This window comes from Mustela putorius, unplaced genomic scaffold (assembly GCF_011764305.1).
Source record: "Mustela putorius furo isolate JIRA1106 unplaced genomic scaffold, ASM1176430v1.1 tig00537350_pilon_pilon_pilon, whole genome shotgun sequence".
NCBI lineage: Eukaryota > Metazoa > Chordata > Mammalia > Carnivora > Mustelidae > Mustela > Mustela putorius.
In genome coordinates this window covers 24,755,968-24,782,731 of record NW_025422471.1, presented here as the reverse complement: position 1 = coordinate 24,782,731, position 26,764 = coordinate 24,755,968, and the positions used below count along the sequence as shown (strand labels likewise).

Here is a 26,764-nt window from a genome sequence, read left to right as displayed (position 1 = left end):
TTAATAATCAGTAAACAAATATATATGTATATATATGTGTGTGTGTGCATTAATACCTTGTGCATCATATTCAGTTTATGGCTTAAGATAATGGTGGTGATGATGCTAAGGTACAGAGAATTGATGGCATATGGCTAAGAGCATTACCCCCTGAAATCAGAATTTGAATGCCAGCTCTGACTCTTATTGTCTTATTTTAATTTAATTTATTTTATTTTAATTAATTTAATTGGGCTTATTCTTATTTTAATGAAGTTACCTAATCTCTGGGCTGCAATTTCTTCCTCTGTAAATGGAGGTACCTATCCCACAGGATTGTGGGATAATGCTAGTAATAGTACTTATTCTATAGGACTGTGATGAGAAATGAGTTAATACCTACACAGTGCTTAATGCATACATACATACATAATATATACATATACATAATACATATATACATATACATAATACATATACATAATGGTATGTAAATGAGTTACTTTTGTAAAATAATTGGACATGTCTGGTACAACACAGCAAGCACTATATAAACATTTGTTACAGAAAACAATCATTATAATAATTAATATTACCATGTGCCAGGTTCTAAAGTTAGCACTTTACCCGCATTATTGCTTTTCATCCTCCCACCGTCCTCCGTGAAGGGTATTACTTAATCTCTGTTTTATTTATGGGGAAACTGAACCATGAGTATGCTTAAGTAACTGGCCCAAAGTCTCACAGTTAATATGTAGCAGAGCTGAAATTCAGTTAACACGTCTCTGTCTAGAAGTTACTTTACAGAGCGCCTGGATGGTTCGGTAGGTTAAGCATCTGACGTCAGCTCAGGTCGTGATCTCAGGGCTCCACGCCTGGACCAAGTTGGACCACATCAGGCTCAGCACTCAGCAGGGAGTCTTGTTTCTCCTTCACACCCCTATCCCCCGCCCCCCGCCCCCCACCCCCCACCCCCGCTCATGTGTGCTGTCTCTTTCTTTCAAATAAATAAATAGATAAAATCTTTTTAAAAAGTCACTTTACTAACCCACACCTGTCCCTGTTGCTTTATACCATGTCACTAATTTATCAAGTTAATTCTACACTGTCATGTCCTCTGTAACCCTAATGATCTGCATAAACTCCCAATTTTGTGTTTCTTTTTTAGGTTTTTGGCATATATTCAGATGAAACTTAATTTGTTGATAACTGTGTCGTATGAGGATACGTTTAATGCCAAATGAAAAACCATGACTATGTTTGATCTACATATGAAGATAGTAAAGAAGTGGTTATGCCCACAATCTGCCCTTTTTCTTTAAGAGGCTGTTTCAACAAATGAATGCCATGACTTCGGTGAGTAAATGTTCCTTCACTATGATCTCACATTAAATTCTCACAAAGTCAAGTGAAGCTGGAAGTATATGTATTTCAGTAAATGACAGGATCTTGTCCAGACCCTACCTCAAAACATCTAGAAGGTCAATGTGCATTCTTGGGACTCTAATACTTCCTTTGGTTAATTTCAATTTAAATTAAATTAAATTAAAATTAATTAATTAAATTAAATAAATTTTAATTTAATTTAATTTTTAATTTTATTTTGTACTCTTAAATATTTTTAATTATTACAAGAGAATTGTTAATAGCTATTGCTCTATCCGCAGGGAGGGAAGAAGAAGGCTCTTCCAGCATCAAGATACATTCAGTCAGCAACCTCCACCTTAAGTACAAGTGTACAATGCTTCTCTACCCCTACTCCACTGGGGGGTCCAGTACACAATTCCATCAGTCCTCTTCCTATCCTATATGTCCCCGGGTGTCTTGAAGTATTGTGTGCATTGGGCAACCAAATGGGAAGGGGGGTGGTCTGCAAGTTCTTCTAGGCAATCCATGGGAGAGGATGCAGCAGGAATTGAGTCCCCATGGATCCCGGGGTGGGGGGCAGTTATCAGAGCGCCCTGTGCAGGTGGTGGAAACACACCCTGGAATCAAAGAAGGGCAAATGACAAGTGATGATGGCTCAGTTTCCAAGCAGTTGTTGGGCTCTGCATCAGTCGCCTTTGTGGTGGCCCTTCCTCTGACCCACCCGCCTCGCTCTTCTTGAACAATATCTCCTTGCTCCCAACACAGCCCTTAAACTTGTCTTTTTAATTTTTAAGGCTCCTTACCTTCTTTGAAGTTAAATCCCTAACTCTGTTTTCTCTGATCATTTTTAGTCATTTTGTCCTATAAGGAAAACGTCCACTACATTTTTAGACTTGTGGTTCTATGAAGCAAATTGCATTCAATGGATGATGCAGTTCTAGTGGTATAGTGATCTTATTTTATAATTATACTTTTATGTGATTTCTTGAAAAATGTCTCTTTCCCTCATGAGACTATAAATGAAAAGGAATTGACTCTATTTTCATTCACCATTGTACCCCCAGCGCCCAGCACCATGCCTGGAACATAGTTGGTGTTCCATAAATATTTGCTGAACAAATAGATTTTACCTGAGTTTGCCTTTAAAGCCCATCTTGAAGATTTTATGTGTATATATTTTTTAATATTTTTATTTATTATTTATCACAAATAGCAAAGAGGCAGGCAGAGAGAAAGAGAGAGAGAGGAGGAGGAAGCAGTCTCCCTTCCAGAGAGCAGAGAGCCTGATGCTGGGCTCGATCCCAGGACCCTGGGATCATGTCCTGAGCCAAAGGCAGAGGCTTTAACCTACTGAGCCACCCAGGTGCCCCTTGCATATATTTTTAAAGATTTTATTTATTTATTTGACAGAGAGAGAGAGACAGAGAGAGAGGGACAGAGACAGTAAGAGAGGGAACACAAGCAGGGGGAGTAGGAGAGGGAGAAGCAGGCTTCCCACTGGGCGGGAAGCCTGATGCAGAGCTCCATCCCAGAGCCCTGGGATGACCTGAGCCAAAGGCAGAGGCCTAATGACTGAGCCACCCAGGTGCCCCTTTACTACTCATTTGTAAAAGTCTGAATCAAACAGTTATTTGCAAATGGAACAAAATACAATTTGTACTTTGAACCCCTGTAACATATACAAGTGCATGCACACACACACACACACACACACACGCACACAGTCAGCCTCCTCTTTCCACCCTGGTTACAACTTTGATACTTCATTTCTTGATTTATATTCACCAATGGGGAAGAAGAAAAGCCAGAAACTTCAAAACACACCAGGAACAATTTTATGTCACATCAGATGGAAAAAATCCACAAAAATTTCTTTGCGAACTCTCTAGTAAGTTTTAAGATATTAAATGTTGGGGACTTCAGTTAATTAGTACTTGACTTCTAGAGAAAAGTTTGGAAGGTATAAAACTTTCATCTCTGAGCCAGCAGATATGTTTCTTAACTGGAAATTTTCCTAGACCTGTCACATGGAGGAAAAACAAAAGATGGTCAAAAGAAAAAGCCTGTGTATTCTCAAATCTTCTATTGGTAGACAAAACAATAACAAGAACTCAGAAGTTTTAAGATCTAGCGTCATTTTATTAGCAGTCATTGCTTGAGTGAAACTTTCATGAAGAGTGCCTAGAGACCAGTGTAGTAAATGCTTAACTCATTTAAAAATAAGATTATTAAAAATTATGAAGATCTCTAACACGTAGAGGAACTACTCTATATAGTTAAAGGACTATGTCATTTAAGCCTTATATTTGGCTGAATGTACTAGAAATACAAACATCATGACCTAATTAAAAGGGATTTATTTTTCTTACCCAAGAGGAACTCTAGAGGCAGTATCATCAATATCTCAAGATCCTTCTATCTTTCCAGTTTGCTTTTCTTAAGGTGCAGTGTTCATGTTTGTGATTGCCTCGTGATCACAGTGAAGCTGCACTACCACCACCATAACATCCATTTTCCAATTAGGAAGAATAAAAAGAAAGAGAAGGACAGAGTCAAAAAGCTGAATCTGTCCTTTTTTATTAGAAGCCAATAGCTTTGCCAGGAACCTTGCCTCTGGACTTCTAATGACTATAACTACATCACATGGTGGCCCAGCTTAGGTGTGTTGTTACCCTGAACAAAATTCAGATTTTCTTGCTAGAAGTAAAGAGAGTGGCTATTGGGTTGATGACTAGCAGAATCTGCCACAAAAACACATTTTAAAATTAAACTCGGAAAGGATTTAAGTCCTAAGATCTTTGGAGGGAGTAAGAAAATGAATGAAGTTAACATTTTGAATAAAAGTTTCTTACAGGCTCAGTCTCAAGACAAAGATATTATCCATGTTCCCAGCTTTGGATAATTAGACATTGTTCAGCATAAGCTAGCTTGAGTGATTTTTATGCTATAGGATGCCTAAAAGGTGCAACCAAGGGGCATCTGGAAGCCTCTGCCTTCAGCTCAGGTCATGGTCTCAGGGTCCTGGGATTGAGCCCCACATAGGGCTCTCTGCTCAGTGGGGATCCAACTTCTCCCCCCAACCCCCACCTGCCTCTCTGCCTACTTGTGATCTCTCTGTCAAATAAATAAATCTAAAAAGAAAAGAAAAGGCCCAACCAGGGATAAACAGCTTCAAAAGAATTTAGCAATGATGCATGGTTGCTAGTTTTTGCAATTTCTATCCAATTTTAATACTAATGAATTCCTCACCTGATAACCAGTGGCATTCAAAGAAGTACTGCTCAAGTAGCCAAGTAATGAGAGATTCAATCTCTAACTTGTATCTCTTGAAATACTAAATATTCAAGGGGGATCACTTCATACTACCCAGCAACATCTCTGGCATCCCTTATTTTCTGCTATTCACTCATAGATTTTGTGGTATTTTACAAAAGTATCAATCCACAATAAATTGGAACTTTTAAAAAGTGATCCTTCAACACAGAGTTTGAGAAAGTGCTGTTCTAGTCCAAAGCATTGATTTTGCATCTTGAAGGCCTCGAATAAGTCCAGTGGAGATAGAATCCCTCAGGGAGTCAGCATTCTTAATATTGGGGATGTGTGTGTCAGGGGATAGCATGGGAAAATTTACAATACAGTAATTTTAAAATTCATTGTACAATTCTAAAATGAAAGTGCAAAACTAAGTATTTCAGCTGGGGGTGGAGAAGAGGGGCTTGCCTTGTTTCCTTTGGCTTCCTTCCCTTACCATCATCGCTCCAGTGCTTTAGGGTTACACCCACCCATTCTTTCCTTAGGTCTCCAGGGGAAGGAAACAGGTAATGGTCAATTGACCAAAAGTAATACAGGGCAATAAATCAGAACTATTGAAACGCCATGGCTCCCCGGATATTCTCATGTGACATCAAATAGTAGTATCAGGTAGGAGAGTATTGGCCACCCATTGGATCCAACATAAATTATGACAGGTGAATGTTCATTAAATGTAGAATTGATGACATTCTAAAAGAAATTGGATGTAAATCAGGTTTTATTTAATTGACAATATTCCTCTGTTGTAGAATATAGGACTATCCCTGGTACCTGGCCTGCTGAAACTCAGAGAGTCCTGGAGCCTCTAGATCAGGTTGAGTATCAGTTATTGTTACATAAAAAATACCCCTAAACTTCCAGTAAACATCATTTGTTATTTCTTCCAAGCCTGGGGTGAGGTGGTGGCTGGCTGATCTCCATTGGGATTGCTGACTGTCTGAGGGTTTCTTGGAACCTCCACTGTAGGCTGCAGAGCTGGGTCAGCTCAGCTGGAACAGTTCTGTTCCACGTGTCATTTACCCATTTAAGACCAGCAGACATACCTAAGCGTGTTCTTCTCATGGCAATAGAAGAAATTCAAGAAAGCAAGCAGAAATCCTGGGACCTCTTGAGATGTAGGCTCAGAACTGGTCTACTGCTCTGGAAATCACCTCATTCAACTGGCCAAAGCAAATCACTTGGCCAAACCCAGCTTCAAAGGTGGAAGGGAGATTCTGCCTCTCTAGTGAAGGGAACGTACAGCCATTCTGGAAAGCAGCCTAGTGGAATAGAGTGAAATTAAATGTTTGCCTTAGGAACCAGAGGTCACATCCCTTGTTACATATTCCAAAGAAATGAATGCACAGGCCTATAAAGTAGAATGAATAAGGGTTTTCATTGTTGTATCAATGGAGAATAATGGATATCTCAGTTGGAGATAACTTAGAGGTTGAAAGCTAGTGGATAAATTAATTGTGGTGTACTTACACTTTGGAATACTATGCAGCACTTAGATGTATATATAGCAATACATATGAATTTTATGAACATCCTTTTACTGTGGAAAAAATAAGAAAGAGCATAAGATTTAAAACCAAATACCAGGGCTGCCTGGGTGGTTTAGTGGGTTAAGAATCTGCCTTCAGCTCAGGTCATGATCCCAGAGTCCTGGGATCAAGTCCCGCATCAGGCTACTTGCTCAGCGGGGAGCCTGCTTCTCCCTCTGCCTGCTGCTCCCCCTGCTTGTGTGCATGCTCTCTCTCTGACAAATAAATAAAACCTTAAAAAAATTCCCAAATACTATTTATGTTAAATGAATACACATAAAACATATAAGGGTAAATTTATATTTAAAGACATACAGCAGACATGTAAAAGTGGGTGTCCATTGGCAGAAAGGAGGTGATGGGCATGGAGACTAGCGGTATAGACCAATTTGGTTTATACTGGGGGTATAAACCAAAACAAAAAAATAGAGGAGCCATTCATGGGCCAATGTTGAAATATGTTGTGAACTAGAAACTATGAATGCAGTCTGAGGTACAAAATAATAACTAAGAAAAAATATCACAGAAACAAAAGCAAATTGTGAAGAGTGTCAGGTAGTTTGCTTCTCTAGGGCACTGGCCCTGCCCACTATACTAAGTCACTTTTGATCTGAAACCTCTCTGGCAAAAACTGCTGTTCACCTGCTCACCAGGCATTTCCCCTCTCTTCCATATTTATAGAGCCCCTTATTATTGGGAGTAATGTGTCCAACTTAGACAAACACACACACACACACACACACACACACACACTATTCCCAGTCACACTCATAACAAGGGTGGGTATTGAGTTATAAACAGAAGTCATTGAATAGGGCTTTGGAGAAGTCCTTTTTTTTTTTTTTAAGATTTTAATTAATCTCTAACATGGGGCTTGAACTCACAGACCTGAGATCAAGAGTCACATGCTCTACTGAGCCAGCCAGACACCACATGGGAAAGTCTTCTTGTCCCATGCTCTTGTACAATGAATTGACCTGTAGGCTGGAAATAATGCTCTGAGATCAGCAGAGCAAAGACAGATGGAACCTGAGTCCTGAAGACCTGGTGAAGCCACTAAACCAGCTCTGGAAGCCTGTTTCTGGACTTCTTTAATGTAATAGAATAACCTCCTAATTTGTTTAATAAGCCATTGTAGACTAACTGCCATTACAAACCTTAATGCAATTCCTGATACACAATTCCTCATACCCTTTTTTCTTTAAAAATAAAAAAAAAGAAAGAAAAGAAAGTCACTGTTGGGGTCCCTTATCAAAGGAACGAGACTGAGACAAAGTGAAAGTTATGTAAAGCTTTATTCTATGCCAGGCATTAGAAGTCAGACTGACCAGCCAGGGCCGCCTATGAAGAGAGCGACCCCCGTCCCGATCTCACAGGCTGGTTTTAAAGGGCATAACTGCAGACCCAAGGTATGTGGCTTCTATTGTTAAGGCGTTTACTCCCGGAATTGATACCCGGAACCCATACCAGGAACTACTGGGGCGTTTATTCCCGGAATGAAGTCCGTGGATGTAAACAACAATATGGCTACCTAGGCAATATGGAGTCGCTCTGGCTAAGCAGGCCCTAATAGTTAAACAGGTTTTGAAAGACCCTCGATTCGCACCCAAGAAGCAGACACCAAGCCTCCACTGGATGCAAGTTGCAAGAGGTTTATTGGTTACACAGGTGCCTGCGGACGCATCAGCCTTTGTGGGCTGAGCGCGCTGGGATAGATTGGGGAGCAGATTATATAGGGCAAGGTTGGGGTGGCGGGAAGCGAGCTTACAGAAGCAGATGCTTGGTTACAGGGATCTGATTGGTTAACTTAAATCAAGCATTGTCAGGCACTGGGTTTAAGGCAAGGACACAACGGTTTGTTCTGGTGGGCCTTGGCTCAGCACTCTGGAAAGTCCCAGGTACACTCTATTCCTCATTTGTCTTTTCTTTTGACAGACCGGGTGATCACAGACAATAGACATCCTGGTATGTGTTGCCATCTGGCTATGGGAACAATCAAGCCTTCAGCAAGGGGATAGGGGGTGCTTTGGGGACATCAGGTTACTTAAACAAGCCTTTTTAGCAAGGGGAGAGGGGTCTTTCAGTTTTAACATTAAATCGGCCCTAACAGTCACTCTTTTCTTCAAGACTAATGGCCAGAGGTTATAGACAGTAGCATGATGAGGCCAGAATCTAGGCTTAAATGGATTACTTCTAAGACAACCCAAAGAAACACTTTTTCAAATAGTAGCTAATAAGTATTTATTCATTTGATAATAGTTAAAACTTGAAATTTTTCATCTATAAAAAGAGGACCTAGAAAGTACACTCTATCTTAAAGTTACCTCATAGATGGTATTTATTGATGGGATTTCTTACGCCCCAAAGGTGGAGAAAGTAGAAAAATAGAGTTTTTACTTTAAGAGGTTTTGATAAGTTCTTGGCTAGAGTCAAAATGCATTAAGGTAAGGTAAGTTTGAATTAAACTAAGGTAAGTCTGAATTTTTTTTTTTCCCAGCACGTGTCTATTTTACATCAGGGAAGACATGCTATATCTTCTCACTAAACATCCTTTCATTACTAGATTACTGTTGCCTTGTCACTGGGTGCCTTGTAAAAGTGCTCTTAGGGACCAACGTATAATGTGTGCAGGACTGAGAAAAGGGAGATCCCTATTGCAGAACTCACTGCCTGTGACTGAAGATGTGGGCAAGTGACAGAAAGCATGCTGAACTGGGAATCCAAACATGATTCTTTTGTTTGGCTGTGTTCAGCAAACATTTAAGGATACTTGCTCTGTGACAGGCACTGTGCTGGATCCTGGGAAGGGACTGGCAAGGCATAGGCGCTGACCTCCATAGTTCTCAGGCACAGCATCTCAGGCTATAATTCTAATTGACCTTGGTGAAGGAAAGATGTTTCAAGAGGCCCTCATCAGTTTAAAGCCTGGTGAACAGATGCCAGTTCCACACAGCTGAAATACCAAAAAAATCACGGAACCAGAGCATTTTTCGCTTCTACTTCCACAGAATCTAGATGTTTATTTTCCCACTGGGGATGATCCCCTCTTCACCTCAGAACTAATGAATCTGCTTTTATTTCCTGGGGGCCCAAACTCACCAAATCAACAGAAATGGTAAATAAGTAGAGCATCAGAAAACTATGTTTTAGTCCCGATCTAGCATTATCTCTATAAATCTTGACAAATTATTTTTGGAGTTTCAGCGTTCTCATCTACAGAGTGCTATAAAATGAAGAACTGCAAAGTGAACTCTGCAAAAAGTGTGAAAACTTTTTGCTAGTAGGTGAAGGGGTACAGGATAGGACACTTTCCCCCTCATGTGACACTTTGGCTTGTGGATTATCTCAAGCTTAAGTTGCTTTAGACTCTGAGGGCTCAAGAGAAACTTTTGTCCTCCCTCAACCACACAGAAGAATCTAAATCGGGGTCTTTCCCAGAATGACTGTTATTCAGATAAATTTTATCAGATTGAGCCATCTGTATGATAAGGCAAACATCTAATTACCAAACATCTGCTCATCTTTTTTTAATTTTATTTTACATCTGCTCATCTTATCACAAAGTGCATTCCTTTCATCTGAAGTCCCAGACTCCTACTTCCTTTTTAGTTCAGAATGACATATATACCTCATTGTGCCTATCTTTGGAATTTTCATGTCTATGTGTAGTTCCTCATACCTATGCGTATTAACTTTTATTTTTCTCTGTTAATCTGTCTCGTAAATCTGATTCTTCGTGCAGCTAGAAGGACCTTGGAGGAGACAGGAATTCTTGCTCCCCGACACAGGCAAGTGCAAAAACCCAAGACCAGAGGCAGCGACCTTAAAACTACCCACAAGATTAGGCAGCTGCTTTCAAATAGACTCTTCAAGCGCGCCGTAACCTAGTGTTCAGGTAGAGAGACTGCGCATGTGTTTTAAGGCCCTTCCCGGTACCCGTAACTTCCCTTTAGGTTTTGGCCCCGCCCACCACCAGCGCCCTCGTTTCCGGTTCAGCCCAGGAGGCTTCCGAGTGTTTCTGCTCTCCGCTTCTCTGGGTCGACCATTTCTCCAACGTTTTTGCAGGTCTTTCGGTTGGTGGGGAAGGTAGTTGCCAATAAAGTTTCCCCGTTTGAAAGTCTGGAGGATTGAGCCGGGCGCATCCTCTGTCCCCTTGTTCATTGTCCTCAGTCTATCTAGGCTACAGGCAAGGAGTCTCAAGGCGTGATGGCCAGGGGCCGGTCCGGCCCGGCCGGTCTGAGGCCAACTTTCGTTGCCCGCGCTCTCTTATGGCTTTTGGCCCCGCAGGCGTCCGCCTCAGCGTGAGCGCAGTCCCTCCGCGCCCACGGGCCGCCCTGTGCTGGACCCCATGGCCTCCGAGGCTCCGTCGCCTTCATTGTCGCCGTCGTCACCTTCCTCCCCTGAGCCTGAACTGGCCCAGCTGAGGCGGAAAGTGGAGAAGTTGGAACGCGAGCTGCGGAGCTGCAAGCGGCAGGTGCGGGAGATCGAGAAGCTGCTTCATCACACGGAACGGCTGTACCAGAGCGCAGAGAGCAACAACCAGGAGCTCCGCACCCAGGTGCGCGGTCCGCCCCCAGCCCGGCGCCCCATCCAGCCCAAAAGGAGGTCTCCGAAGCCTCTGATAGCTTCGGAAGGGCTCCGTGGCAGGGGCCGAGGACTGTTTTATAGAGATTCTGAAAGAAAGAAAGAAAGGTTCACTTGGATTATAATTCCAAGTACGTTTGAAGCTAGGCTAAGAGTTCGGGTTCCTCGGGTTTAGATAAGTGTGCGAGCTGCTCGTGGGAAGTGAACTTCATTACCCTTATCATTCTCACGTGAGACGTTCCTTTGGCATTAGGAATATTAAAGCTCTGGACTTAGAGCAGAATTCCATTTATTACACACTTGGTGTGTGAACTGATGCTCAACCTTGGTTGTCCATAAAATGAGAGTGCTAGTACCACGCAAGTGAAGGTTAAATCAGATTAAGCATGAACGGTTTTAGAGTTTTACAAACTGTTGAACATTATGCTTGTGCCAGGTTATTTTTCTGCTAGAGTTTTCTGGTGAAAGTAGGGGGCTCTGTCTTTGTTAGAGACACTAATCAGTTAATTTCATATTCATAAAACAGAGTAAGGATTAGTATTTAAGTGTCACTTTTTTTTTTATTTTAAAAAGGAGCATAATATTTTTTTCCAGCTTGATTTGTTGGGTAGTTACACTCTTCCAACAAGTTATTTCCCTGTAATTATTAATGTAAACTGTTGTGTAGTCCTTTGTAATATATTGTAATATTTCCTAAAACTGCACATAAAGGTTGTATACTGAAAAACTGGCAAACTTTATTATGCTTTGTTATCAAATGATCTATGAAAACAACTGCTGAGATGTAGTGCATTGTGTCTGTTGTATAGATGTTAATATGATGTTATAGAAAATATTTCTTTACTCAATAACTAGTTCTTGAACTCTTAAAATGAATGCACAAGGACTGTGCTAGGAGTCCTTGGCTAAACTATCATGAGGAAAGGCAAGCAAAATATTTAAAATTCCTTTTTAAAAACCTTTTTATAATTCTATTTTTTTTTAAAGATTTTATTTACTTATTTGACAGAGAGTGAGAGAGCACAAGCAGGGGGAGTGGCAGAGGGAGAAGCAGACTCCCGTTGAGCAGGGAGCCCGATGTGAGGCTAGATCCCAGGACCCTGGCATCATGTCCTGAGCCAAAGGCAGACAGTTAACAGACTGAGTCACCCAGGCGCCCCTCCAAATTTTTAATCTAAAGATCTAAAAGAGAACATTGGTGCTAGTCTTTGAAGAGCCAGCATTTTTTTATTAGTGTGAATTTGATAGTGGTCTAATATAAAAATTGAAATGCATAAAAAGCCTTGACCCTACTGGTGATAGTAGTAACTCCTCTTTACCCTCTTCTTAGTGAGCCTCCTTTGGTGGTGGGTATAGGTTGGTTAACTGTTATCTCAGATCACTGAATATTATTTTACCTGTAAAACACCTGGTAAAAAGGTGGCTTGGGAATTGACGGAGAGCTGATAGAAAAACAGGTTTTGGACTCCGAAGAACTTTGGGCAAATTACTTTGTCTCTTCGGGTTTCTCATGTAAAATGGTGATTAGGACTACTATTCTGTAAGAAGTTTGGAAGAGTTAGTGAGAGGTTATCCAGAGTACTGTTTAGTGCCTAGCAGGTAGGGAGATACTAAATAAATCACCAAGTTTATAGTTATAGTGGTAGTAGCTAGAGCCAGGACTGGGACAAGGCAATCAGTAACCCAGGGCAAAAAATGTAAGGAGTACTCATTCTCTGATACAGACCCTCTTCTTGTGAGAAGCTGAGAATGAGTGCCTCCTTAAACTTTGTGCTCTAGGTGCCTTGCTTGCTTCATTTTAGTTTGAGCACTGGTGCTAATAGGATCTGATAACTAACGAAGTGCCTAGATAATCTGTATGTAGTCAGTCTTACCACCTTCCTTCTTTTAAGCTTTATGTGTTATTAACTATTTAAAAGCTTGGTTTTTGATTTAGTTTCATGCCTGTAGTAGACATTGTCTCACGCCAAGATCTTTCTGAATGAAGGGTATTTGTGGTGTTGCTCTTCATCTGCTTGTGGGTATTTCCACACTGTTGTTCTGGCCCTGGCATTCAGTGAGGCACAGGGAAGACAGATGCCCTTCTGAGGTAGTCACCTCTCTTCCCTTCCACTGCAGTTGTTTAGGCCTATGACTACTGGCTTTTGTTTAAAGAAAAAAAAAAAGTGCATTAAAGCATGCAAGTGAGTATTAACATATTTAAGTGAATAGGTAATTCCCGATGGAGGACACTGAATGATATTAGATAATTTTATGAATTAGAATTAATGGTTTTTTAAACTAATTCTTTAGGAAGAACTGCGGATTAAAATTTTTGTATAAAGCATTCTTACTGTTAGAAGTAAGGGATCGCCTTCACAAAGTCCTTTTAATTTAGTTCATCTAAATTCATTTTGGAGGGACTTTTTTGAGGTTTAGCAAGAGAGTATAAGAAGAAAAATATTTCCCTCTACAAATGTGAAAGGTGAAAGAAAGAAGATTACACTATTTTTAATTTTTCTGAAAAGGAAACGAGCTGCTTTGGTACTTATCTAAAACTTCAACCAAGAAAAATAATTATTGTAATTTCAGGAGAATGGTGTGTATATTATTAGATTGCTAAATGATCTATTTTCCTAAAGGCCTTGTTTTCTTTTAGGTAGAAGAGCTCAGTAAAATACTCCATTGTGGGAGAAATGAAGACAATAAGAAGTCTGATGTAGAAGTACAAACAGAGAACCATCCTGCTTGGTCAATCTCAGGTATTCGGCTTATAGTGAAGATATCTTAGTGCTGTTACGTTCACATCATGATAAGGTGCAGTTTTCTTTAAACTTAAAATAGACATACATCTAGATAAATCTGAGAATTGTTATGTTGACTTTTCATACGATTTGGTATTTTCAGATAATCTCTATATTCTTCTGGCGGGAAAATAGAAATGTCATTCTATAAATACATAATAATGCTAATGTGTTTTGGGGGGCACATTACTGGAGTAATGTTTGCCATGCTCTCAACCATTTACTCATATCTGGCCTTGCTTGGACCAGGTACCTGTGTTTTCTTGTTGATGCATTCCACTTAGCATTTTGTTCAGTGTCAATGTCTTAGGCCCTTATGGTAGTGATGAGTTCACAGCCATGACCTCATGAGTGGCATTGTGAGACAAAATAACTGAGCAACTGAGTTTTAAGAAATAGGAATCAGAAGAAATGATCTTCCCATTAAGTTTTGCCCTATTTTAATCAGTATGTAATTTAACTAAATTGTTAAACACAGCATTAGTATTAACATTACATATTTGTATGATACATTTTTTTAAAAGTCACCGTAAGAGAAATATGACAGAAAAAAACCACTCTGGTTTTTTGGTCATTTGGTAATGCAGTAGTATTCAGGTAGTATGTGATTAGAAATTAAGAGTTGTTCCTTTTTTTTTTTTAAAAGAACACAACCTATTTACCTGTTTTCATTTATATCCTTGCTATGGAAAATCCAAATCTACCGTTTTTTTAACTTTTAATTAATAGCTATGGTACTGAAGATGATGTTAGGATCAAAGATAAATACTCTGCCAGTTTATCTGCACCATCCATTTATTCTGTTAAATCGGATACAGTTGTGAAAATATGATATGTTAGCATTGTGTGCTGTTTTATGTTCAGTGCTGGTAGTTTGGAATTAATTTCTCCTTATATACATTTTTCTAATATGATATCACCTAATTTACTTTTGCTACAGATTATTATTATCAGACATACTATAAGGATGTCAGTCTTCCAAATAAAGTGACTGAACTCTCAGTTCAGCAAGATCAGGATATCGAAGCTTCCACTTTTAATTCTGAAGATCAGGCACAAATAGAAAATGATGCTTATGCTGGTGCTGATATAACAGAACATGTTAAATGTGCAGAAGAGGACCATTTTGCCTCAAATTCAAATTCACAGGTAATAAGATGCTTAGCATGAAACTCTTGTTGCCCAAGACTGTGTCGTTTATTGTTATATAAAAAAAAGAGACTTCTTTAGTCCACAATGTGTGCAAGGCTTGTAAACATCCTGCATATAATGGTAAAGTGAATATTACAGTTTTTAGGAAAAAAATAAAAATTTATGAATAAGTAAAATTGTTTTTCTACTCTGTTGTGTTCTAAAAATTAATGATATGTATAAACTAAAAGAATTTGTCACTGTATTTTCACTCAACCAAAAAATTTGGGCAAGAGCCATAGTATCATATTCATAGTAATTTTTTTTTCAAGATTTTAATTTTTTTAGTAATCTCTCCATCCAAAATTGGGGCTCAAACTCACCACCCCAAGATTAAGAGTCGCACATTCCACCAGCTAATCCAGCCTGGTGCCCCCATTTTAAAATTTTTTTAATGCTTACTTTATGTCAGATACCTTGCCACTGTTGCCTGAGTGTCATATAAAGTTATTTCTTTAATTTATTTGAACAAGGATCGCAGTAATTCCAGGATCCCAAGATCCAGTATAACTTCTTAGTGTGTGATATCTCACATTACCTATAGCTTTTTCCTCCATCTCTCTTTTTAAAGTTTTTTTTCCCTTTGAACCTGTAATTATTCTTTTTTTTTCCTAAAGATTTTATTTATTTATTTTGAGAGGGAGAGAGAGAGAGCACAAAGAAGGGCAAAGGGGCAGACAGAGAGGGAGAAGCAGACTCCCCAGTGAATAGGGAACCTGATGGGCTCGATCCCGACCAGAGTCAAAGACAGATGCTTAACCAACTGAGTCACCCAGAGGCCCCTGAACCTGTAGTTATTCTTTTTTCTTTCTTTCTTTTTTTTTTTTTTAAGATTATTTATTTATTTATTTGACAGAAGGAGATCACAAGTAGGCAGAGAGGCAGGCAGAGAGAGAGGAGGAAGCAGGCTCCCTGCTGAGCAGAGAGCCTGATGCAGGCACGATCCCAGGACCCGAGACCATGACCTGAGCCAAAGGCAGAGGCTTTAACCTACTGAGCCACCCAGGCGCCCCACCTGTAGTTATTCTTAAAGAATATTTCATGGTCTTTATTTTGTAGATAGCTATCTTATGGTATCAGGTATCTGTTTTTGAGTAGTGGTCACACACTCAATTTTAATGTTTTCAAAACTAGGTTAGAATTGAATTAAAGACTAGTAATTATTATTATTATTATTTTTTTAAAGATTTTATTTATTTATTTGACAGAGAGAAATCACAAGTAGATGGAGAGGCAGGCAGAGAGAGAGAGAGAGGGAAGCAGGCTCCCTGCCGAGCAGAGAGCCCGATGCGGGACTCGATCCCAGGACTCTGAGATCATGACCTGAGCCGAAGGCAGCGGCTTAACCCACTGAGCCACCCAGGTGCCCAGTAATTATTTTTTTAAAGTGAACCAAACTGCAATTGATAGCCATCTCTTTCCATTGCAGAAGTTGAAGTCTTGTTTAAAATTGTTTTAAGTGTATTTATTGTTTTTAATTCTGCTTTTAAAGTGATAAAAGGAAGTTTTTGTCTTATTTGACATGAATATGTCTTACCTAGGAGCCAGCATCTGTATTAGCAGCAGAAGATACATCCTTAGAAGGTTCTTCATTAGCTGAAAGTTTGAGAGCTGCAGCAGAAGCTGCTGTGTCTCAGACTGGATTTAGTTACGATGAGAACACTGGACTGTATTTTGATCACAGCACTGGTTTCTATTATGATTCTGTAAGTATGTTGGACTGTTTAATGTTGTACTTGCTGCTTGATATCAAGTATTAAACCCTAAACTGAATTAAGAAAGGCAGGAAACTGCATTGAAAAATTATATTTGATTCAAAGGTATTTGACATGAGTAAAGAATTATAAAATAGCTTATGAAGCTATACTTCTGTGTTTTTAATTAAATAAGTTAATTGTGATTGTTACAGATTAATACTTGAGAAAGAGCTAGTCTTTTATATGTAAAGTAACACACAAAAATATTACATTTATTAATAAAAATAGACTGTTAACTGCATTGTTATAAAGTGTTTAAGAACTTTAACATTTTTTTCATAGAATTTATAAGGAAGTGACATTGTTAATTCTAGGCTTGGTATGTGAGCTAAATTGTAAAAAAAAAAAATTATTTCAAGTACTTATGAATCCATTTGAGCTGCAGAAGAAGTCCTTTTTTTGAATTCTCAATAGCCTGTTTATTATTAGTTCAAAAGTTCTGTGCCATTTAGGCATTTCACTTCTAAAAAAATCAATGTTAGGACTGAGAACTAGAGAATTTGTGTGGAATCAGACACATAAAATCAGACACAAATAAAGTTCTTGATTTACAATTCAGTGTTATGGCTGTTGACATCTGGTACTTAACTGTATTTCATTCAGAATTTGATAACAATGATGATGGAACTTACACACCTATATACCTCAGCTTCAGTGGTCTAGGCATGTGGTCTGGTCCTCAGAAATTATAGAATGTGGTACCCCAAAATGAAGCAGATGTTCAGCATTCTGGTCACTGGAACTATTGTTAACTAATCTAGAGAACATAATGATAATAATAGGTACCTGAGTTAGAGAAAGGATTTCATTAGCTTGTTGGTTTGTACTTGGTATACTTTGTAAAACCCTCATTAAAAGAGGATTTTCTTTCAAAGGAGTATGCTAATTGACCATGCTAATGTTTAAATTCTTATTACCAAAGAGACCAGCTATTACTTACTTGTTTTGAGGAAAATACAGAGCTTGCAAGTATATGATGTTAGTCTTCATCATTCTTCTACCTTCCTCTCTGTATCTTTCCTCCTGACATCTCTTCTATAAATGGTTAGTTACATTCTGTTGGTTTTATGTTTCAGTGAATTAGGGACTTCATTGTTTTGCCCTTTTTATTGTACTAGTTTCCATTTTATTGTAATTAAATAGTCTTTCTTAAATTTTTGAAAATGTGTTTTGGACTGAAAGACGTAAGAGATAAAACAAGTTTGAGTTGTAAAAGTTTTATTATCACTGGTAATAAAGATTAGAACACTTCCACTTAGTTTTTTAGTTATGGAAAAGATTGAATTCTAAATATTTTTGTAAGACATCTGAAAAGGGAATTAAAGACAATAAATTGCAGTAATATCAACAGTTAAAAAATATTCATTCCAGGCAATTTTAGTTGCTTAACCTTAGTATATCATAAGACAATCCCAGTGTATATAAAATATACACTGTTGAATTAAATCTTGGTTAAAGAGTATGGGCCTTGGTTAAAGAGTATAGATGATTACATAATTTTTTTATCTTTCCAGTTTTTATCGATAATTTGCCAAAATTCATTTCTACATGGTTCTTTTACTTATTTAATTACTTACAGTAGAATTAATTAAGGAAGACAGTTTATCAGTTCCTTTATATATAAAATGTATTTAGGAGCTTAATTTTATTTTTGAATTTTTCTTCAGGGCTTTTAGTTATGAACAAGCAAATACTTGTTTTATGACACTGAGAGGAGGGTTGAATTCTCAATAACATATTTATTATTAGTTTCAAAGTTCTGTGGCTTTTAAGCATTTCACTTAAAAAAAAATAGATCTTAGGACTGAGAACTAGGGAATTTGTGTGGAATTGGACATGTAATTTGGACCACTTACTAGGACAGAACCTAAAAACAAACCATTATTGTGTAATCATAAGGATAAGGAGTGAATTACTTTTTATATGGTTAGCTTTTTCCGATGCATGCCTTAGTTTTCATGACTTCTAAAAGGTTTTCTATTATCATTTTCATTAAAGTATTAGGTTGAAACATATGAAATTGCTATTTCTCTAAGTATGAAAGTGGTAAAATTACTGGCAATTTTATTAGATTCAATTTAGTATTTTAATGTATTCATTTTTCGTACTAGGAAAATTAGAGCAAATAGTGAATGTAAAGTATTTTGGCAACTTAGAAGCATTTTTCTTTTTGTCATCTTTACTCATTATCTTCAGAAAATAGAAGAGTTCTTAAAAGAAACATTGACCATTTTTAAATACATGTAGCATTTCTATTTATTTATTTATTTTATTTTATTTTGTTATACCTGACTAGAACTTATTTATTTTTTTTTTTACTTTGAAAGGAAAATCAACTATATTACGATCCTTCCACTGGAATTTATTACTACTGTGATGTGGAAAGTGGTCGATATCAATTTCATTCTCGAGTTGATTTGCAACCTTATCAGACATGTGGCACAAAACCAAATAAGGAAAAAAAATTGAAGAAGAAAAGAAAGGATCCAGATTCTTCTGTAACAAATGAGGAAAAGGTAATGTCTTCATAATTTTAAAAAGTTACTTAATGATGATGTAATTATGTCAAGGTTTTTGATGAAACTGAAAATTATCATTCAGTAACTTTGTATTTCAAACATATCCATTAAGATAACATATCAGAATCTGTCAACCAAGGAGCATTCACAGAGGGCGAAGATGGACTTTTTCCACAAATTCTTAATCACTTAGAAGTAAAAGGAACTTCTTAAAGTTTGGAGGAGGTAGATTTAAGGCAGATAAAATACTCATGTATTACATAGTTTGGAAGAAGAGCGGTCAGACCCTTAACCAATATGTTGATGTTTGGGTGCCGGGGTGGATCAGCTAAGGGTCTGCCTTAGTCAGGTCATGATCTTGGGGTCCTGGGATCAAGCTCTGCATCAGGCGCTCTGCTCATTGGGGAGTCTGCTTCTCCCTCTCCCTCTGTGCTCTCTGTCCCTCACTTGCTCTCTCAAATAATAAAGTCTTAAAAAAATAAGTTGGTGTCATTGCACAATTCACAATAAAAGCACAGATTGTAACTAGATAGAGATAAAAGTTCTGCCTCTTAGAAATGGAAACTGAAGTCTTTATTTATTTATTTATTTGTTTTTTTAAGGGTTTATTTATTTTAGAGTGAGAGAGTGGCAGAAGGAGCAGAGGGGAGAAGAGAGAATCCTCAAACAGACTCACTGCATTGTGGGGAGCCTGGTACAGGTCTTGATCCTACAACATTGAGATCATGACCAAAACCAAAAGTCGGTCACCTAACTGACTGAGCCACCCAGGTGCCCTTGGTTCTTTTGGGAAAATAGATTGGCCATTTGTATCAATAACCATAAAAATATTAATATTTTTTAACTGGAAAATACCATTCCGGGTAATATTTTTTAAAAATCCAAAGAAAGAAGGGTGTCTATTGGCTCAGTTGATTGAGTGTCTGACTCTTGGTGTCTGCTTAGGTCGTGATCTTGGAATTGTGAGATCCAGTCCCATGTTGTGAGATCCAGCCCCTAGGGATTCTCTGTCTCCTGCACCGTTCCTTGTTCGTGTGTATGCAAGCATGTGCTTTCTCTCTCTCTCTCAAATAAATAAAATCTTTTAAAAAAAATCCAAAGAAAGATGCCTTTGTGTAGTTATATAGCAATATTTTTAAGAACAAAAAAATTAAGAGTTCAAATAGCCTACAAGATATTGGTTTAGAAAATGATAGTATGTTTAATTGAAAAACATTCTTGGGGCGCCTTGGTGGCTCAGTGGGTTAAAGCCTCTGCCTTCGGCTCAGGTCATGATCTCAGGGTCCTGGGATTGAGCCCCACATTAGGCTCCCTGCTTAGCAGGGAGCCTGCTTCCTCCTCTCTCTCTCTCTGCCTACTTGTGATCTTTGTCAAATAAATAAATAAAATCTTAAAAAAAAAAAAAAAGAGAAAGCATTCTTTAGGCCTTAAAATGGTAATTTATAAAGACTGGGGGGAATTTAAAAAGTGCTTGTGATGCAGGGTTAAATTTAAAGAAGGAAAACATAAAAAACATTACCACTGCTCTTATGTGTATTCCCAGACAGATTAAGGTTGGTGGTTTATGTGCAGGAAAGGGGGCTTATTTGTTACATTGGCATTTTGTGAATTGTGGCAACTACTGGATACTTTGCTCTTGAAATTTCATCTCATGTTTTTCTCGTAACCAAAGAAAAAAGGTTTTCAACGTATAATACTAAAGTTCACATATGGAATTGGGTTTTTTTTGGATTTACTTTCTCTGTTTGAGTTGTTTGTATTTGTCTTATTTTCACTGACGTACCTAGGAATAAAGGAGAATGTGACTAAATACTGAAAATGATTTTTCTGTTTGCTTTCAAGACTTCTGTTTTAATGACTTAAACCTGTTGCTAGTAGTTGAACTTTTTGAAAAGATAGGTTGTGAAGGTACTTCTTTCAAACAATGGAAAAGAACATAGAGTGTCCTTAAATGACTTTTCCTGACAAACGGGAGAATGAAATTTGAAAGTGTCTTGTGAGATTTTACTCCAGGTTTGTTCCCATAACTGCTCATCTTTACCATCCTTTTTTAAAAATATGTGTTAGGATAGGTACTTACAAACAATCCTGATGGGATTTTGAGAATTCCCCTAAGAGTCTAAAAGGTAGCTGTGAAACATAGGAGACCATTTAAGACATCCTCATCCTCGCCCCCCCTCCTTTTTAATTAAGATACTCTCGAACCTCACTCTTTGCAACTGGAGGTATGTGGAAAGAGATTGGCATAACTAACAAAAGAGATTGGCATAAATAACTTGAAATATGCATATATGCTTCAATGGCCACATATAGGCTCCTTTCTTATCTCTTAATGAATGTTTATCTAACATTCTGGACTGGTAGATGGTTTTTGAGAAGTAGCACATCTGACATTTTCATTCATTCCCACCCCACATGTGTTTTCCTGTAAGTAGTAATAATAAAATATACAAGATTGAAAACTGCCTTTTTTTTTTTAGTAGGGAAGTTTTTAATAGGGAAGTTTTTTATAGGGTTTTTGGCTATATTTGCAGTGGCTTTTAAAACTCTCATAGTTTTTCAGTTTCTTGTCCTTCTTCTTGCCTCTGAGGAGTTTGTTTTGCTGGGAGTATATATAGTTTATCATACTGTGAGTGTTTAGTTGGTCTCCAAACTGAATTTATGCTACTGTTAAAAATAAGTGTTTAAGATGCTCTCATATTTTATAAAATAAAAGAAGACCATATGAATGCAATTCATCATGTTAACTTTAGGCAGAAAGAAGATTCAAAGTATGTTACAAACCAAAGGAAAAAGGAAAATAACTGATTATTTTAAGTTTAGAATAATAGATTGCATTGGTCATAAGGTTTGCCCACTCTCATGTATAATGAGTTATAAAAGGCTTATGTTCACTAATTTGCAATTTTAGAATAAAAGAGATATAACTAATTCATTTATACTTTAAATTATTTTGTATAATCAGATCACCTCAATGAAATACTAAATACTAAAATACTAAATTTTAGTGAAACTGTAGCTCTGCTACATTAGGTACATCTGTTTTTTTTTTTTTTTTTTTTTTTAAAGATTTATTTATTTGAAAGGGCATGCATTGTGTGTGTGCCTCTCAGGGGAGAGGCAAAGGGAGGAGAGGCTGGGTGCGGAGCCCAACTTGGGACTCAGTTCCACAGTCCGTGAGATCATGACCTGAGCTCAAACCAAGAATTAGACGCTTAACCGACTGACACACCAGATGCCCCACATCTGTAATCACTCTTGTAAATAAAGCTGATTCTGGGGCGCTTGGGTGCCTCAGTCATTAAGCATCTGCCTTCAGCTGGGATCATGGTCCCATGATCAAGCCCTGCATTGGGGTCCCTGCTCTGTGGGGAGACTGCTTCTCCCTCTCTCACTCCCTGCTTGTGTTCCCTTGCTCACTGTCTCTCTCTCTGTCAGAAAAATAAATAAAATCTTAAAAAAGCTGGTTCTGTATTTTATGTGTTTTGACTTGATTATTGGTTAAAAGTTCAAAAAGAAAATTTAGGGTAAATATATTTTCTAGGCGTGCACTACCCAGTAAAGGTAGTCAGCACTAGCCTCATACAGCTATTGAGCACTTGAAATGAGGCTTGTCCTAATTATGGTGTTTTATAAGTATGAAGTACAGCACGCTCACTTTTGAAGACTAAAAGTCTTGAAGTACCAAAAAATCCATGTAAAATATTTCATTAATAGTATTATAGTGATTAAATGTTATTTGTTATAATAAATGGTAATACTTTGTAAACATTGGATAAATAAAGTGAATTTTACTGACTTTTACCTTTTTAATGTGGTTACTAGGAAATTTTATTTTATTTTTTTAAAGATTTTATTTATTTGTTAGACAGACAGAAATCACAAGTAGGCAGAGAGGCAGGCAGAGAGAGAGGAGGAAGCAGGCTCCCTGCTGAGCAGAGAGCCGGATGCGGGGCTCGATTTCAGGATCCTGCAATCATGAGCCGGAGGCAGAGGCTTTAACCCACTGAGCCACCCAGGCGTCCTGGTTGCTAGGAAATTGTAAAGTATATATATTTATGTGTGTGTATATGGCTTGTATTATATTTTTGTTGGTTAGAAGTGGTCTAGGCTGTTGTATCATCCAAGGAATGTGTGATAAGGGCCTGGACTGGGATAGTTAGTGAATAGATATGGAGAATTGGGATCAAGTATAAACACTCCATAGCACTTGGGAATGGATTCCAAGTGGTAGTTAAGGGGATGTCAAAGATAACTATAAGGGGCGCACTTATAATCTCTAAATAAAATCTTTAAAAAAAAACTATAAGATTTTTGATTTGGGTTATTAGAGGATGGTAATGTCATTAAGTAAGAAAGGGAACATGAGAGGAAGAGGGGCTTATAGGTAATAGCTATTGGTATTTCATATAAAATATTGTACACATATCTTCACTAATTCTTTGAAACATTTAGTGTTAGAAGGTGGTCATGTTTAACCTATTTTCTCCTGTTCCTACCTCCCTACCCCTGTCTTTCCAGGATTTGAATGCAGAAGATCAGAAAGCATCCAATGTTGAACGTGTAAGCTGCAGTGAGGGAGAAGATTTTGCAAATGTGAAAAAGAAGGCCAAAATAGACATTCATTACAAAAGTAGTCCTGCCAAATTTACTGTTCCAGTTAGCGGAAAGACTACAGACTCTTCTGTTAGTGAAAACATTTATAATTCGACATCATTCAAAGATGAGAAAATTATGGAGACTGATAGTGAGCCAGAAGAAGGTGAAATTACAGACTCTCAGACAGAGGACAGTTACGATGAAGACATTACCAGTGAAGACAATGTAACTGCAGAAGATACTGAGGATGAAGGTGGGTAAATAACTATTGTTTAATTATCTGTAAATAACGCAGTCTGGTAATGGTAAAAGAGCAACAGAGTTAAAAATGTTTGTAATTCTTATGTCTGCAAAAAATAACTGTTGTAAACTGATTATTTTAATGACATTGTTGAAAATTATTTGAGCTACCAACAAAGTGGTCACCAGTACCATTATGATTATTTTTAAAGGGAAGAATTTGAATAAATTACTAATACTTGGACCTTAAAGTTTTATTGCATTGAATGGCCTAGTCAATGGAACAAAACCAAGTTACTTACATTCTAAAGTATATACTAAAGCTTTTTGGTGGTTTAGGTATTTGTAGTCTGCTTTTGTAACTGAGGGGAAAAGTAAATTACATTTAAAAAGTGTGGTCCAGGGGCGCCTGGGTGGCTCAGTGGGTTAAAGCCTCTGCCTTTGGCTCAGGTCATGATCCTGGGGCCCTGGAATCGGGCCCTGCATTGGGCTCTCTGCTCAGTGAGGAGCCTTCTTCCTCCTCTCTCTTTCTCTGCCTGCCTCTCTGCCTACTTGTGATCTCTCTCTCTCTGTAAAATAAATAAATAAAATCTTTAAAAAAAAAAAAAAGTGTGGTCCAGGGGCACCTGAGTGGCTCAGTCAGTTAAGCGGCTTCCTTAGGCTTAGGTCATGATCTCAGGGTCCTGGAATCGAACCCTGCATCGGGCTTTCGGCTCAGCAGAGAGCCTGCTTCTCTCTTTCCCTCTGCTGCTCTCCCTGCTTGTGAGTGCACACTTTCATGCATTTTCTCTCTCTCTCTGTCAAATAAATAAATAGGAGCTTTTAAAAAAAAGTGTAGTCCCTGACTTAGCTACATAGATGTTATGGTAAATCTTACATTTAAAAATATATATATTTATTTTAGAGAAAGAGAAGGAAAGGAAAAGGAAAAGGAGAGAGAGAATCTAGAGCAGATTCAACACTGAGTGTGGAGCCTGACACAGTGCTCGATCTCCCAACTCTGAGATCATGACCTGGGCAGAAAACAAGAGTCAGACACTCAACTGACTGTACCACCTATGTGCCCCAAGTATTACATTTTTTCAACATGAGGTTATAAAGACATACTTTTTTTTTTTTTTTAAAGATTTTATTTATTTTTTGATGGACATAGTGAGAGAGGGAACACAAGCAGGGGAGTGGGAGAGGGAGAAGCAGGCTTCCCACTGACCAGGGAGCCTGATTCAGGGCTTGATCCCAGGACCCTAGATCATCACCTGAGCTGAAGGCAGTTGCTTAATAGCTGAGCCACAGGTGCCCCATAAAGACATACTTTTAAAGCTCAGGATATTACATTAGGTTTTATGAGCTTATTTTGTTCTTGATACAGTTTCTCTCACTTTTTTTTTTTAAGTGGGACTCAGTTTTTCTAAGTTAATATAAAAATTCTTGATTAGGATATTTTCAAATTCCAGCACCTTAAAAAAGAGAGAGAACTGTTTATTTTGTAATTGTGATAGATCCTGAGTATCTTTAGGTTGATCACTTCAAATTGGTAAGTGTTAAAGTCTTATCAAGTATGTCATATAGCAGAACTTAAGAAGGTTGTTTCAAACAGAATTAAGATTTTGATCAATACGTTTTTTTAAAGGAAACTTACATTTTTAATAAAAAGACTTTATTTATTTTTAAGATAGGAGGAGAGTGAGAAAGAAAGTGCACAAGTAGGGGGAGCAGCAGGCAGAGGGAGAAGACGACTCCCATGCTGAGTAGGGAGCCTGATGCGGGACTCAGTCTCAGGACTCCAGGATCATGACCTGAGCCAAAGACAGATGCTCACCCCACTGAACCACTCAGTCGCCCAGAACAATACATTTTTTTTTTAATTTTAAAGATTTTTATTTATTTGAGAGAGAGAGAGAGCATGTGGTCGGGGGCACGAGGAAGAGCAGAGGGAGAGGGACAAGCTGACTCCGTGCTCAGCGTGGAGTCCTACGCTTGACACTCCTGACTCTGACATCACAACCTAAGCCAAAACCAAGAGTTGGGTGCTAAACTGATTGAGCTACCCAGGCACTCCTCAATACATTTTATTTTATGGATGCTTCCTATTCCTGCCTAGAAATTTTTTCCATAGCATTTGAATTAATACTTACACATTTCTTTCTTTAACAGATGAAGAAAAAATTTGGCCCCCATGTATTAGAGTAATTGTTATTAGATCACCAGTATTGCAGACAGGATCACTTTTTATCATTACAGCTGTAAACCCTGCTACAATTGGAAGGTAAAAATATTTCATGTTACTATGTTTGTGTATTTATCTTATTCCAGTGGATTGTGTATTCCTCAAGCAGTTATCATAAAATGTTCGTGGTACTTGTTGAATAGTCAAACACTGAATGACATCCATGTTCCTCCCTCTCCTACTCAGAAAATATTGTTCACACTTATCTTTGCCACAGAAATTTTATCATTTTCTTACTTTTTGTACTGCTCTTTTTAGGTTTAAATTCATTAGTTAAATCCAGTGTTTGTCTAGTATTTAATCTCCTTTCTGTTTCTTTTACCCCTTTGTAATTCAGCTTGGTAGAGAGGTTTTAATTGTAAGTAGGATCATTTCATTACTTCCCAACAGGAAAGAAAAATCTATCCTTAATTCATATTCTCTACAATATCTTAGCTTTAAATTCTTGAGGAATAGTGTAGTCCTTTTATATAGTAGTAATATAGTCCTTGTAGTCCTTTCTATATAGTACTAGAGGTGGGAATGTAGTCAGTGGATCTTAAATGATGTTAGTACAAAGGATATGCTGTCCTACTTGATAGTTTATTATTTTAATTTTTTTATAAAGATTTTTTTTTTTAAATTCAGAGCAGGAGAGACAGCATATGAGTGTAGGGAGGGGCAGAGGGAGAGAATCTCA

At 37.9% G+C, this 26,764-nt stretch overlaps 1 protein-coding gene across 4 annotated transcripts in view; it reads left to right on the top strand.

Annotated features, from left to right (window-relative positions):
* Window positions 1-10,155: 10,155 nt before the first annotated feature.
* The window catches only part of AGGF1 (angiogenic factor with G-patch and FHA domains 1), a 59,329-nt gene continuing 42,720 nt past the window's right edge, over window positions 10,156-26,764 (top strand). For all 4 annotated transcript variants that reach the window (XR_006605027.1, XM_045074507.1, XM_004766837.3 and 1 more), the window contains exons 1-7: window positions 10,156-10,743; window positions 13,408-13,510; window positions 14,493-14,701; window positions 16,285-16,449; window positions 18,828-19,016; window positions 23,541-23,871; window positions 26,013-26,124. Coding sequence is in view for 3 of the 4 variants with exons in the window: in XM_045074507.1 (XP_044930442.1) it covers window positions 10,534-10,743; window positions 13,408-13,510; window positions 14,493-14,701; window positions 16,285-16,449; window positions 18,828-19,016; window positions 23,541-23,871; window positions 26,013-26,124 (1,319 nt within the window). In the remaining variant the exon portion in view is untranslated. The remainder of the gene's footprint in view (window positions 10,744-13,407; window positions 13,511-14,492; window positions 14,702-16,284; window positions 16,450-18,827; window positions 19,017-23,540; window positions 23,872-26,012; window positions 26,125-26,764) is intronic.